Raw genomic sequence first — 15,305 nt, 5'->3', positions numbered from 1 at the left:
CTCTAAATTAAGATCACAGGATGATGAAAAGTTATCAATTTTTTCGTTTTTAATACAACTTGGCCAACTTTATATCATAATAAAATATTCATGTAGGTTTTTCCGATTCTTGTAAATTGAACACAGAGTATGCAAATGCATGGAGCGACAACTCTTGGTAAAACCGAAGTACTCCATTGGAAGATATTCTACATACGCAGCATGTGAACATGAGAAACATGTTTCTCGAGATGTATATCAAATTGAATCCAACGCTCATGTCCATGTAAAATTTAATTGGTTATCTCTTTTCGTTAATTTCAGATAAACTCATAAAATTTCATAAAAAAAATTATTATGTGTTACCGGGGATTCCGAGGTAGATTATCTATATAAAGGTATGCTTCTAAGAGTATAGTCAAGGTAACAAATACTGCCGTATTTAAATCTACATCACATGCATAATAACATAATGACATAATTTTAATGGCTATAGAAACTAAATTTGAATGAAATATAGTTTCACTACTAAGAAAATAATTAGGAAAGGTTTACTACACGACAATATGGTACAACGCACTGTATGGAATTTTCTATTGTCTTTGGTAAGAACATCATACTATTGATAAATTATTGATGACTTTCGTGCAGTTTATTACTTTGTTAAAGTTTAAATAGTTTGGTGTCAGCTCAGAGAATGATTATCAGTTGAAACTCATTTATTTGATATACAATTATACCACAATGGCCGGCAAGGCTATATAGTCTAAGCGTCCTATCCACTTTTTTCTGTACCTTCTTCTAAAGGTAGAAGATACGGAAAACAATAGATAGAATTATCCCGTAATTGTATGCGTCCGACATGTCACCATTTTCCATTTCACAACATATTTGATATTCTTTCATCCCGTTATAAAACGTTTATACCAATAAAAAAAGTTTATACAAATATTACATAAAACTGACAATATATAAAATCATACACAAGATAAGTCCGGTAATTGGAATGGTACACAGGTATGTTTATTTATGCGAGTGTTTATGTCACATAACATGTAGCTTAACAATGACCGTCAAATAATACAAAATCTCCTGTGGTGTTTTGTTTGTTGCACAGTTGTCATTTTATGATTAAAACAAAATATTAATTGGTCAAGGCCACTTTGGAGTTCTCTAAAACCTGCATTACATTACACAGTACCCAGTATCACAAAACGACTACAAACCTTATTTTAAACTAATAAGAATAGGAATAAGAAAAAAAATTCACAGAGACAGAAACGACACCAGGAGATTTAGATATTACAGAAAAAACAAAGATAATGAAAACGAAATTTAAAGTGCTGCAATAAAACTGATTTATATTTGTCTTGTGAGGTAACTTGGGCAACCAGATAATATAATAATCCAAATAAACACTGCCTTATGATTAAATTAAATATAGGGTGCATTTATACAGGAAAAGGTCAACCACAATAAACAGATGAACGTCAAACCTAGACACAATTAAAAGATTAAAGATATACAATGGTGATAAGAGTTGGTTGGGGGTAAGTTTACATACCTTTGTGATATGGAATAGCATAACAACAGAGTATCGTTCTAGACATGTATATACAGTATAACAGTATAGTAGGGTAGTTATAGGTAGTCCATAAATTAGAGCGAAATATCAGGTAAAGTGATGACAACAGAGCGTGGTTCTAGGCATGTATATACAGTATAACAGTATAGTAGGATAGTTATAGGTAGTCCATAAATTAGAGCGAAATATCAGGTAAAGTGATGACAACAGAGGTGATTCCAGGTAGCTTTAAATGTGTTTCAAGTGGAAGATACAGATTAATGAGAACATTGCGTGTTCTCACGGACAAACATTCAACTATTATCTGTAACAAGTATGGAAGGGATTTCATCGTCAAATACGTCATTTTGATGTAAAACAATGACCATTTATGGAACGCCATCGACCGCTGTAAATGTGATATTAATAGAAAATACCATTTGAATCGGTGTATTTTCATCATAATGTATGATTTCATCATTATAATATTTATATGGTTTCACCATTATATCACATTACATAATATGGTTTTATTGTTGTATACTTTTGGCGTTATATGTTTTTATCGTTATACAATTTCGTCATTAGTTTAATCACAAATATCATAAATATGATTGAATAACTTCATTATAATATTATAATAGATAATATAACTTTAAAAGCAGGGCTGTATCCTTAAACCATTTCCACGCTGAGAAAGGAAATCTGTACTTCGCTTAACTTTCTTTAAACTCGCCTAAATGATCAAATTGACATTGTAAATGATATCTCAGTTTTGCGAAAAATCAGATATCATATCGTTTACCAAAAGTGTTTGAGCCTGAGAGCTAATATGTATTTGTTAAATGGCCCAGGTCATATAATGGCGGATCCATACCAGATATAATATAATATAATATAATATAATATAATATAATATAATATAACAAAATCAAATTATGTACTGATGAAATCATAATCATAATATGATACAAATATCAATTTATAAATGTTCTTACCATCTGTGACAGATATGATGATCCATAAACATTTTTGCTTTGTGGTGTTGATGGCAATCATTTCGTTTAAAGCAAAACATTAAAAGCCAAAACCGTATACAAGTCTTCTCAAAACAACCTCGCTCCTTGAATCCTTGAATGAACGCTTATCATGCTACAAGTAAGCACCTTTTGCATTGTGATGTTTCCTTGACATAACTTTGACATACCCATCATATATCACCGTTAGAATTACAGACACAAATGACGTATCCTTCAGATCAGAGGCGTTATGTAGAATCGAGAGCATATACGTTAGTGTCTTGATTATAGGAGCTCGAAGATTTAAAAAATTGTTTACTCCTTCGTGACTTTCCCGGTTACCTAATATTGCCAGCGATGACTCTTTAGACGCCAATCTCAATATATGATTGAATGGCAGCAAGCGGTATATCATTTTAATTACACTCACAGGGCATAAAGATAAAAAAAATATTTGATATCGAAGCCTTTCTTCTTACAACATCAGAGATTTAGATTTAAAAAAAGGGATTACAGTCAAACTTTGTTGTCTCGAACTGTGATTCAGCTACACAGGAGCTACAGTTCCAAGGATTTTATAACAAATTCACTCTGTAACAAACTTGTAATGATTCCATGATGTTTCTTCGTGATAACGGGGTTGGACTGTACGTTTCTCTTCAATTAGATATTAGTGATATATTAGGGAACTTAAGCAAATTAAGCTATTTCTATCATATCTGAAGATGAGAACAGGGAATAATTAAGGGTCTGTCTTAGAAATAACAAAACGATTGTTTTAATTTTATTTCTATTTTTTATTTAACTCAACAAAGATGGCATGATATAACAATACACGGTCAAAGAAAATGCACACACCTCACTGACATAATTACCTTTCACCACGCTTGTATGATCAAACTTATTTTTTCGGTCAAAGTAAAACAAGTCTCCAGTATCACAATATATTCCACCCAGTGGAAAAGTTTTATGTAAATCTTTTTAATTTTTTTTTTATTGGATTTTGCTTTTGATGAGATAGTTAATTAAAAGCTTTTGATTTGCTCATTCAAAACTGAATATTACTCGGTCTGTCTAAAGAGGCATTACACATTGTTACAAACTAAGTGATATTTCCGTCCTTTGATTTAAAAAAAATTAATAAATAAATAAAAAAAATATTTTTGACTTTTCGGTCGTTCTTTAAAGTTGCGCAATTACTGCTGATGTATGGAAATCGTACTTCTTAGGGTCTCGCCAAATTTCAAAATAATCGCTATAGATTTACATTATTTGCGTACATTAGAAATAAAAAGACATTTTGACAAATTATACAAATATTTAGTGATCGGTTTCCCAATTTTGGGCGACATAGGGACATCAAATCTGAGAACTTTTATTTTTAATTGAAAACTGAGCACATGTTTATACGGATGATGTCAAACACAAGTTAAAACAGACCAAACAAGATTGCAACGGGGACCATAATAAAGTCTCTAGTACTAATCCAACATACACTGTTTGGTCGAAATCAGACAACGTTTTGTCTAGACCAATCGGAGCCAGAGAATATTAGCCGTTTTTAATCGGAATGGGCCTTGTATATTTTCAGATCCTCACTAATATCCATGTGAAGTTTCATTTGTTTACGATAAGTAGCTTTGGAGGAAGCGCGTAAAGTAAAGGAACAATGTAATCCCAATTAGCAATAGGTAGCAGTGTACGGTAAAAATGCCCAATTCTGAAAAATATGGCACATGTTTTAGATATGTGAACATTGCCAGTTAACCCTACATATTACCTCTAATAAAGTATATATATTTGTAATCTTTACAACATTTGCAATTTTAATACAGCTCTGAAGGATAAGTAAACTTAATTTTTCTGTGATTTTTAGAGCTGTGAATACCATGGTAACAGCTTAAAAAGTGCTCAAAAATTGCAAAATATTATGATATTTGACCCAAAAGTACACAATTCTCTACACAATTTTTTTTCTGAAACCTATTTAAAATTAAATATCTCTTTCTTAAAGACAGAATTAATCTAGTTCAGACATATGTTGTACATTAAGTTTTCCTGCTATCTTACCTCTTCTGTGGGCTTCCATATTTCGCTGTAGGCAAAACTAAATTTCCTGCTTAAACACACCTTCGGCAAATCCGGAAATTTAAAATCCGGAATCAATTTATTAATTTTTGTTTTAACAAATGTGAAGCCTGTATGTACTACTTCACACTGAATATACCAATTATAGTGTACATTTCTTTTTTCTTTTTTTATGCATATCATAATAAAGTTATTTACTTAACAAAAAAATTGCCCATGGCCAGCCTGTCCTACTGTAGTCGCAGACCTGATCTTTACAGACACGCGATATATTTCACGTTGTGCTTAGGAAAATACAATTTTAATAATGGAAACATTTCAGTTTTAAGTTATGAAAAGGAAACTTTGGTTTGTTTGGTTTGTTTTGTTTAACGTCCTATTAACAGCCAGGGTCATTAAGGAAAAGGACACAAACTCTACATTAACTAATATGCACAAAATTACGTCACTGTCACTATCAAAGTCAAGTATTTGTGACATATTGTATGTTATATAGAGTCACTGTATTATAGTTATTGAGTAATATCTACTAGAAATGTACTATCTTGTATGGTAATTTACCGTTGATTTTATAACATTGTTTACTCTTCACTGAAAACATTATTTTTTGGTATCCATACCTGAATGATTTACGAATAAATCTGAATTGAAGACAACTTAAAAAAAAAACCCAAAAAAACCCAGTACAAATAAGCTCTATGCATCAAAGAAACAAGTAACATTTACACTATATTTAGATATTTGAGAATTCTGCCTTTGTATCAAGTTAGATTTCTTCTTGAATGCTCCCTAATTTTTGTTCAAGTCTTGGTACAGATATGTTTGCGTTGCCTCCACCAATATATATGCCAATTATAACGCCTTCTGGCGGTTATACCGACAATTCAGGATCTTGGTGATTTCCTCGGTCAGAACCTTCCACTGAGTCCCATGCTCCTTCACATTCGCCCTGTCCGGATGGTAGTTTACCACGGCATGTTGGTAGAGCTTCTTCTTCTTCTCAAGATCTAGTTCCTTTAATTCTTTTGGATCTGTCGGCATAACAAAGACTTCCTTGTGAAGAGGGTTCTTCGGTGGAAAGTTCCTATTTGATGAAATTTAGTCTAAATTTAGACAATATTCAGTATAGGCGTATCAAAGATACACAATGTTAGCAAACACGAAACACTTTGTCCTGTATTGGACTATTTACATCCTCGCTAAACAACTTACTATACAATATAACAACTATGGGGCGCCGTTTTACTATTTATTAACAAAACTGGATATCCATAATTCGAATTTTGGATATCCATAATTCATTTTTGGATATCCAAAATTCGAATTTATGATATCATTAAATAATTTTGGATATCCAATATTAATTTTGGATATCCAAAATTAATATTGGATATCCAAAATTCGAATTATGGATATCCAAAAATGAATTATGGATATCCAAAATTCGAATTATGGATATCCTAAATTCAAAGCATTTTAAGATATCATAAATTCGAATTAGGGATATCCAAAATTCATTTATGGATATCCAAAATCCGAATTTTGGATATCCAAATATCATTTCTTGATATCATTAAATCGAATTTTGGATATCTTAAAATGCTTTGAATTTAGGATATCCATAATTCGAATTTTGGATATCCATAAATCGGGGAAATGTTAATATTTTACTGTCTAATGATTTCTCCCTGCTACATCATGTTCCCGCGGGCGCGTTTTTTCGTAGGATCGGAAGTCCTCGGACTTCACTATACGAATCAATGCGAATGCAAGATGGAGCGAATGGTGTCAAGTGCTTTAAGAGCATTAGACATGGACTTGGACGATGAATTGTTCAAGAGTTGTTTGGACAATCACGGCATTTTCTTCTGACACATTGCCGTTATATTTCATGACTTCTATGTTTCTAGATGCTTGTCGAAGATCGGACAATATTGTGTTGCAGTAAACGTCGTCACATGATAAACAACGTTGCGCTGCCAAAATCTTCCCCAAAATGTGCCGCAGTATGTCTGTCGCCATGTTCTGTTTTGTACAAATTCCTCCGTTGACTTGTCGGAGCACCCTAAGTAGTAACTTTTGGTAAATGTTGTATGTAAGGGCCTAAGGAACTTTGTCCTTTGGAACTCCTCTGCTGTATTCTATTTCGTAAACTTTGTTTCCGGTCCATTACGCGTATTTACAAGTTCGTAACAAGGGTCGGTTTTGACCGGTAGTAGTGCCGGAAGCAATCCAATTTGATAACACTAAGCATTTTTGGATATCCATAATTCAAATTTTGGATATCCAAAAATGAATTATGGATATCCTAAATTCGAATTATGGATATCCAAAGATGAATTAAGGATATCCAAAATTCGAATTATGGATATCCTAAATTCAAAACATTTTAAGATATCCTAAATTCGAATTATGGATATCCAGAAATGAATTATGGATATCCTAAATTCGAATTATAGATATCCAGTTTTGTTAATAAATAGTAAAACGGCGCCCCATAAACAACAAGCCCTTGTTAGAATGAAACAGAATATAGGTCTTCCATAACTAGAAGTGTCAGTGTATTGGGAAGTTTGCCCGATCTATTTTCCCATTGCAAAACTGGAATTTTCATATTTTCCTTTTTCCCCGTTTAATCTTTCTTTCGCTACTTAATTCCCTTCTGTTAGTCCCGCATTAATACTCTTTTTCATATAACCATGACTGTTAATACCAACCCACATCAATACCAATAACACTACCATAATTGCTTACATCAATGATTACTGCGAGTTAAACATTCTCCTGTTATGTTCAAAGACATCACAGTTTGTTTCTATATACAAATGAACTAGATACGTAGACGTACTTGTATAAGTATTCGAGAAGTTCTAGGTCTCCCTTTTTCTCAGCTTTGTAGAGACTTTCCAGTTGTTCAGTCATTTTCTTCTTAACCTCTTCTCTTTGTTTCTTCCATTCTTTGTCCTCCTCTGCTGCCTTTTCATCTTGATACTTTTTCAAAATTTTAGAGGCTTCTTTAAACCAGTCTGTAATGAAATTAAGCTTCGGAATATAACGACAATCTAAACTAATGATACCCCAAAACAGAAAAAATTGTTATATTTTGAAAAAAAAGCAATTAAATAATTTTACTTTGCATTACTCAACTCTCGTTGCGATACTTTTTTTCGGTTGTAGTCGTTTAGGGCCACGGTGATTCGTTCGTTGCGATACATTGTAATAAGTATCAGTTTACAGGTATACATAGAATGTGGTGTTGTCAGTAGATATCCTAAATTTAAAAGCTCTACTTAATCAATCTAAATTGTGTTCTTTATTGAAGTTAGCAATTGAAAATTACAAACAAAACTATGCAGCAACCCAATTTAAATGAATATCTTTTTATCTCAAAGTTTCCAATAAAATGCATATGAAAAACGTTCGGCTAATTAATTCCATGATTAATTCCGTAAAAAGAGGACTTATAGAACCGAGGAAAGGAGAATTATTTCTTCTATCATATGGATACATTAAGTTGGCATATACTCTGATAGAAAAAGTGAAGAAGTATCGTGATTCGATGTCACAGGTCGGCTCCTAGTTTTGTATTGATCTGAATATGGCATTATCGCTGTTAAAACAGCGGGATAGACTTTATCTACACATATGCGGAAATATAGTATTTGTATTTTATTACAATTATATTCGGAGCAACGGACAAATGAAATCTACATGAAGGGTGCGCAGTAAGCATTTATAAGTAATTTTGGCTCCCTATACAAAACGAAGAATGCACCCCATACGTATGTGAGCGAGTACGGATGGACGATAATTGATGGTATCATCTTCAATTCTCATTTGTGTAAATAAGTTTCGATCTTTACTACAATTCAATCTCTTGTTTCATACCAGACTTAGATTAAAAAAACATTTCAGTCAATTTACCCTCCGATGTGAATGTTCGAGGATGCATGCTATGTGCCAGTTGCACAGACTTCATCACATATTCATGGGCCTTGTCCTTCATCTTCAGCACCTTATCATATAGTTTGCCTAGTCGACTTGTTGCTATGGCTTCCTGTTCCATTTCTGTCCTCTCGCGCGTGCGCAGAACAGCAGATTTATACCAATCCACGACGTCCCAGACGATGTCCATGTTAATGTTCTCTTCGTCTTTCATTATTTTCCTGAACAATTTGTCACCTGGTAAAGATGTTATATTGTTTGGTATAAATGAGCCATGTTCTTCGACCGAACGTAAATTTTACTGAGACAGTGTTATAAATAGGAAATACAAACATAAAAAAAATGTCACTTTAAATAAGTACATGGTAACTTACTAAAATTTGCGGAATTCTGCCGGAAATGGAAGGAATCTGTTCATAGAATATCATCTCATTTCAGAGTTATTACTATTTTTTTCGATTTGTCCCTACGTTAAAGGGGACACCTAATATTTTTACCCTCAAGAGACGAAATGTAGGTATGTAGAAACACTAAAGTGAGTAGGTTTTATCACAATATTGATTAGATACTATTGTATGTCTTATATTATACAAAATGAATGTAAAAGATATATAGAATAATGGTACCAAAATAAGGTCATGCATTCTATCAGAATATAACTGAAATTAACTTACAAATATAATATCTTACTCCAGACCTTACAATGTCTACTTTCCAAAAGTATCATGAACTTGTATACGGCAAATGTTTATCAATCGTCATTTTTTTTATGGTTTATCAAAGAATTCAATTTTTCGAAAATATTGCTTCTCGAAAATTTCAAATATCACAGTATACTTATCACTTACCCACATCTATTGCTTGCATGGCATCGGCAGTACACTGATGCATGATGACGTCATCCTCTAAAATATTACACTCCAGACCTACATTGTTGACATCTAAACAATGTTTCCTAGCTTCGTGTATCGGCATAGAACAGTTTCTCATTTCGGACAACCCACGTTGATAGCGTCCATTCTGAATGGCTGTTACGCCACTCCGGAAATGGAACCTTGCAAGATTTAGATAAAAGTTCCCGCGTATATAATCTATTTCAACCGTCTCAAGAACATTGTAATAATGATCGATCCTATCTTCTAGAGAAGCGTGCTCGTTCATGAAAAAACTGAATTCCGACCAACATTCATCAATTGACGAGAGCAGCTTGGTGATCCAATCGCTGGGTTTGCACGAAATACCATGCCTGTAAGCATAGGAGAAATACTTAAATGCCTCTTTATAATTGCGTGCAACTCTATCAGGTTTGGTATCCATTTCAGTTTCAGTTTCTGCTATTCTCCAGAAGGTCATGGCTGCATTTTTGGCAGCTGGTACACTCTCTTCGTCACCCTTTGCCGCATCAAACGCCCTACGGTAGCTATCTGCTGCACTACTAAACCTCGAAAATTTGATCGAGACGCACAGGCCGTCCCGTACAGAGGTGTACACATCATTGCCTTCCTTTCTTAACTTCACGGAAAGACTGTTATTGTCTGCCATATTTTCTACAAGACGAATAAAATACAGTAATTCATTAAATCAGGTTTAAACTTTTCATCACGAAGTCCATTTAGAACGAAGTATTCGTTACAACCTCAGATCTTCGTGTGATGTCAGATTCTAAGACCTCGTTATATATAAGCAATCTCTACGATACAGTACCCTTAACTTTTCTTTTAATTAGATATTAACACATTGCCTACTTTTAAAATGAAAGGCTCAAAACTTACTGTAGAATGCGAAATATTTTCGTTAATAATATGTATTGCAATATTATGATGAAAAATGCTTAACACCCTCTAACCTAGCAAACTCCAAGTCACGAGGGCTGATTGATATGTTGTGAATCTCGTTTTGAAGGAGGAACGCAAGGATGTTATTCTTAAATCATACTACTTTCTGACAATATAGGGCCGTGTACCAAAAGACTGGTCTCATTTGGTAAGTTTATATCAACGAGATAACACTCTAAAGTAAACAAGACAACCGGCTTTTGCAGGCACCCTAACCCTAACATGCAGTTGATTACTTTCTGAATAGCCAAGAAAAGGCGTTCTATAAAAGTGGTATTAAGGCCCTTAAACACCACTGGCAAAAGTGTATAGATGCTGAAGGGGATTATGTTGAAAAATAATATGTCGGGAAAAATTCAAATCCTTCAATATGAGGCTCACAACTTACCAATCAGTCCTCGTACTAGATCGAGTAAACTACATCCTTTCCCTACTGTTTAATCTTATAGCACCATTCTGCATCCTACTCCTATAACACCTTTGCCATATCTTATACCATCCTTCTACATCCTATAGCATCTCCCTGTATCCTATAACAGCATCCTGGATCCTACACCACCCTTGCAGACCCAAAAGGCACCCGTTCGAGTCATATCAACACTCATATATCCTATAGCTTCCTTCTACATCCTAAAACAGCCTCAGAGATCATTACACCATCTCGAATTCTGTAACGTCCTCATAGACCGTTAAACACCATCCGGAAACCTATAACATACTCACATCCTGTCACACCTTCCGAAATCCTATAACGTCTTCATAGATCCACACCTCTAGAATCCTGTAACATCCTCTTATAAGCAATAACACTCTCATATATATATATATATATGAGGTTATAGTTCTGACCACCTCCTAGATTAAAAAAACCGAAATCCATTTTTCCAGTAAAGGGTCTCAACTGATGCACATAATACTTTAATAGTAAGAGTTCAGTCAAAGTTATGTACAATTTAATAGTTATGTTTGTTTATTGATTAGGTAGATATAAAGATCGTATGCATACATCTGTTATATTATCATATATTCTTGTTGACACTGACATTGACACTAATATCGGCGTTATATGTTAATCTCGACTTCATAGCTCATAAACACTATGTATGCTCTCAGTATAATATCCAACATGAAATTGTTCATGACGTTTGTATTAGCTAATTGAAAAAATAAGAAATAAAAAACCACAATAAAATAGATTTTAAAAAAGCAAAACAAACAAAATAACTAAAAAAACAGACATTTAAAGATTGATTATGCCTTCGTTATCACTGTAAGTATCCTTATCGTTTTAGTTCTGTGTAAATATCGACTACCGTATATATATACAAAGGATTAATGCCTTAGACCACGGAATAGTTATACACTCTGACCAACTGTGTGAGTACAACCGATAAAGCCTGTGTATAGAATTCTGAAATCATGATTACGTACGTGTTCTAGTCTCGTCAATTATAATGACAGCATATTATGAAATCGAGAGAAATACAAGTAATGAAACACCTAGTACGATTTAGCTATGTGTCGTTTATGGGTACTGACTGGTCCCCAATCAATATCGTCATAGGAGGTCATTCTGGTTCTGACTGTTGCATGTACTGCTTTAAAGTATATACAGCCTGTGTAATGTCTATTAATAGATACTACACCAGTTTTGTTTACTTTGGATTAACTGCATTTTACGTGACTGTAGCGATGATAATACGTACCAAAGTGTCAGTGATTGAAGTAAGATATGGAATCAGAGATAGTATCACCAAACTATGTTAATGTGATTTGAATCGATATCCATTTTCCTCTCAGTGGCTTATACGCAAAGCCTCAGACATATCGCCATGTTGTCAGACTTGCCTAGTAGTTTATTTATACTTCCGGGTTGCTAGGGAATTCTAGTTAACAAATCAATACTTATATCCGGAATATTCGGATGTATTAAAGCATCAATAACTCGTATTTATTTTATCGTGAAAGTATAATGCCGTGAATCTGGAATAATAAACACTTATTGTCAATAGTTGATGAATACACTTCTGTAAGATATGTAACTTAGGTTTTTAAACTATAAGCTTATGTCCAATAAAACGAGCACACTCAAACGCTATAAAATATACTGCATACTAGTACTGTGTTGAATACTTACAAATAACTAGCATTTTCTAATCCAACGGTATCATTCATGACGCAAAATTTGTTGAAATGAAAATGAGCCATACATTATTTTGCAAGTTTGCTATAACAATAGCTTAAATCATTGAGTGTATATTGTAATTGCCAGGAATTGACATTGATTGACCTTTATTGGATCAATATTGGGTTAGTGAGAATACCATTAAGAACATAATTGATATTTGTTACAAATGAAATATAAACAAATTTCGACTGAAATAATTCGAGTCCAAGATATCGTATCGAATATAACGCTTCTTTAATGCAAATCTGAACACTGATACGCTATACGTTTGCTGAATATACATAATATATCTATATAAGCTATACATATTTGAATAGATTAAAATAATTGACAGTAGGCTAATGAAGAGCTGAAATGTACCATGCAGCTGTTTCAACAGTCTAGGATTCATTAGTGACGTCAGTAAACTGTGTTATTTGATAACCAATATTCATACACAAGTCATTTTGCCGTTATGACGTTACAACTGATTCAATTCTTTAAACATGGTAACTATGCAGGTCAACGTTGACATTTCCTACATCTTTTGTAGTGTTTAATTTGTTATTCACAACAGATTATTGATTAAATTGAATTGCAAGCGAGCTGTCGTCATCTTCAAAGATTTTACTGAACCCACATAAGATATCAAGACCTTGTAAGTGACCAACAAACAAATTGGTTTCACGTTGACTTCAGTGAAATTTTCACCTGTTAGTTATTATGATTTGAACTTTTGAAAAAAAATCAACAGGAATTTTATATCAACATTACATATTAATAGTTACTTATCGAGCAATATATCTATTTTGGAACTTCATTATATACTGGCCAATCAGTGGCTGGCAAACTTTTTATCCCTGGCGTAACATTGTGTACAAAGGGAACCATTCAATTGGTTGGTTGTTCCCTATACACATCAGATCGAGAGTTAGACACAGTAGAGCCAAAATGAATTAAACTGCAAATAGCCTTAATTGACCAAGCAGGCGAACAAAATCTCAAAATAGGTAAAACAAATGTCAAAATCTGGATAGGGAATGCAAAAGATCTATTTTATATCTGTTTATTTATCTATTTTTTTTTCTTCATAATTTTCGATATTCGGTTTCAAGGTTACGAGCATGTTCTCTGAAAAGCTGCGCGATCGATATCATACGAAATCAAGTTCTCTTCTTTCTAATTAGCTTATATCGTTATTGGTTTGTATATCTTTGGTGCAAGAATGTGAATGATTATTGAAGCAGAATTTTAAGGAATACCTAAAATAATAAATTAGTTATTAATGTTCACTCGAACACAGCAAATTAAAACTTTATTGATTTAAAAACATGCTGTACCAACTTATATTAATCACTCTTGTTTTCTGGGGTGTTGATCCACGTCGTCGGACAGTTGAGCCAACACCCTTTTACGTCCGATCGGGGAAACGAGCTCCGGCCGCCTAGGTGAAAACGCAAGTGTGTTACCAAACGTTTACATTTTAAAGTTTTTTAAAGGTTTTCTGCTTCCAAGTTGTATTTATTTGATGATCCCTAAAATGAAAATTGAGTGTTGGCACATACATAACGAAGCACAACAACATACCTCAAACATATCGCAAAGGAGTTTAAAAAAATGAATTAGATCATGATGGCGACCACATAACGTTCGCATGGTCTTTCATCAATCAGCTTCTTTCGATATCTTGTGCTGTATTTCCTTCAGCACATGCTATTCCATCAGTAATATGATTTTAGTGAAATCGCGATTAATCATTTCGCTTTCTTATGATTGCTTCAATTGAAGTTCCGTTAAGCTGTTTATTATTACACAAATCGTACAATACGTATACCAATTCCTCAATGCATTAGTCGTACTGCTTTACAACATTACTGAGCCCCAATACTTTTGCTTTTGTGTATAAATCTGATGAGTATTGGTATAATGAATGTTCATATGGATAAAGATGTTTCATGAAATATCATTACTACAGAAAATAAAACAATAATATGCAGTCTGAAAGGAGACAGTGTCATATTGAATATCACGTCTACCCCTGAATGTCGTGGATGGTCACAGATAAAATGGCTAATTCCCAATGCCAATATTCGTAATATGTTTCCACGTACACATCTGGTTCTTGATTTACCGAAACATGCAATTATTTCCCATTCACACAAGGTTAAAACTCCTTCCACAGGATGCCCTGTGGTAGCAGTATTATGAACTGATTTAGCATGTATTATATATACCGCCATACATTTAACGAGACATCCTGAAATCGCTTGATTATTTTTTGAATTTATTGCAGTTATGAATATTGTTATAAAATAAGAAATGATAGAATAGGATGAATTATAATACTGAGCAACAGCTGTTTGAAATCAAATTCGAAATTTAAAACCGTAATATGGGTTTAATATCTGTCATATTTGTTTATGATTCGTGAAACATGGAGATCCTTGGCTCAGTTGTTCAAATGGTGAGTATGCTAATAACAGTTTAACAAGAGTATTTCTGTAAATATGTTTACTTCATATACCTGTAACCTTTTTATAGATTTACATCAGTTAACATTAAAGGCTTGATCATATTTATTCTTCTGAATTTTAAACAACTTTTTTTCCCCCCAGGAATTTTAATAAAGATCTAATTCATCAGTTGCCATACCGTACGTCTATATACACATACGACCCGCTTATTGACACCTGAAGGATAGGAAACAA

General features: G+C 33.3%; 1 protein-coding gene across 2 annotated transcripts; it reads right to left on the bottom strand.

The window, feature by feature from the left end:
* Positions 1-4,611: 4,611 nt before the first annotated feature.
* On the bottom strand, positions 4,612-12,267 carry LOC117343593. Of its 2 annotated transcripts, XM_033906024.1 has the most exons (6): positions 12,137-12,267; positions 11,154-11,285; positions 9,444-10,142; positions 8,575-8,832; positions 7,499-7,676; positions 4,612-5,734 (listed from the first exon to the last, which is right to left on the bottom strand). In XM_033906024.1, exons 3-6 carry the CDS (start codon positions 10,135-10,137, stop codon positions 5,503-5,505), a joined length of 1,362 nt encoding a protein of 453 aa, XP_033761915.1. In that variant the 5' UTR covers positions 10,138-10,142; positions 11,154-11,285; positions 12,137-12,267; the 3' UTR covers positions 4,612-5,502. The 2 variants fall into 2 exon arrangements, with proteins under 2 accessions (XP_033761915.1, XP_033761916.1); XM_033906025.1 differs by lacking the exon at positions 11,154-11,285.
* Positions 12,268-15,305: the final 3,038 nt, after the last annotated feature.

Source organism: Pecten maximus, chromosome 15, assembly GCF_902652985.1.
Source record: "Pecten maximus chromosome 15, xPecMax1.1, whole genome shotgun sequence".
Lineage (NCBI taxonomy): Eukaryota > Metazoa > Mollusca > Bivalvia > Pectinida > Pectinidae > Pecten > Pecten maximus.
This window is presented reverse-complemented; position numbering and strand designations above follow the sequence as displayed.

Coding starts and splice junctions, on each gene's coding strand:
- LOC117343593 (XM_033906024.1), bottom strand. CDS start 10,137: ATGGCAGACAATAACAGTCTTTCCGTGAAGTTAAGAAAGGAAGGCAAT. Junction 7,677..8,574: donor TCGAACATTCACATCGGAGG/GTAAATTGACTG, acceptor ATTTCATTACAG/ACTGGTTTAAAGAAGCCTCT. Junction 5,735..7,498: donor CTTCTCGAATACTTATACAA/GTACGTCTACGT, acceptor TTCATCAAATAG/GAACTTTCCACCGAAGAACC.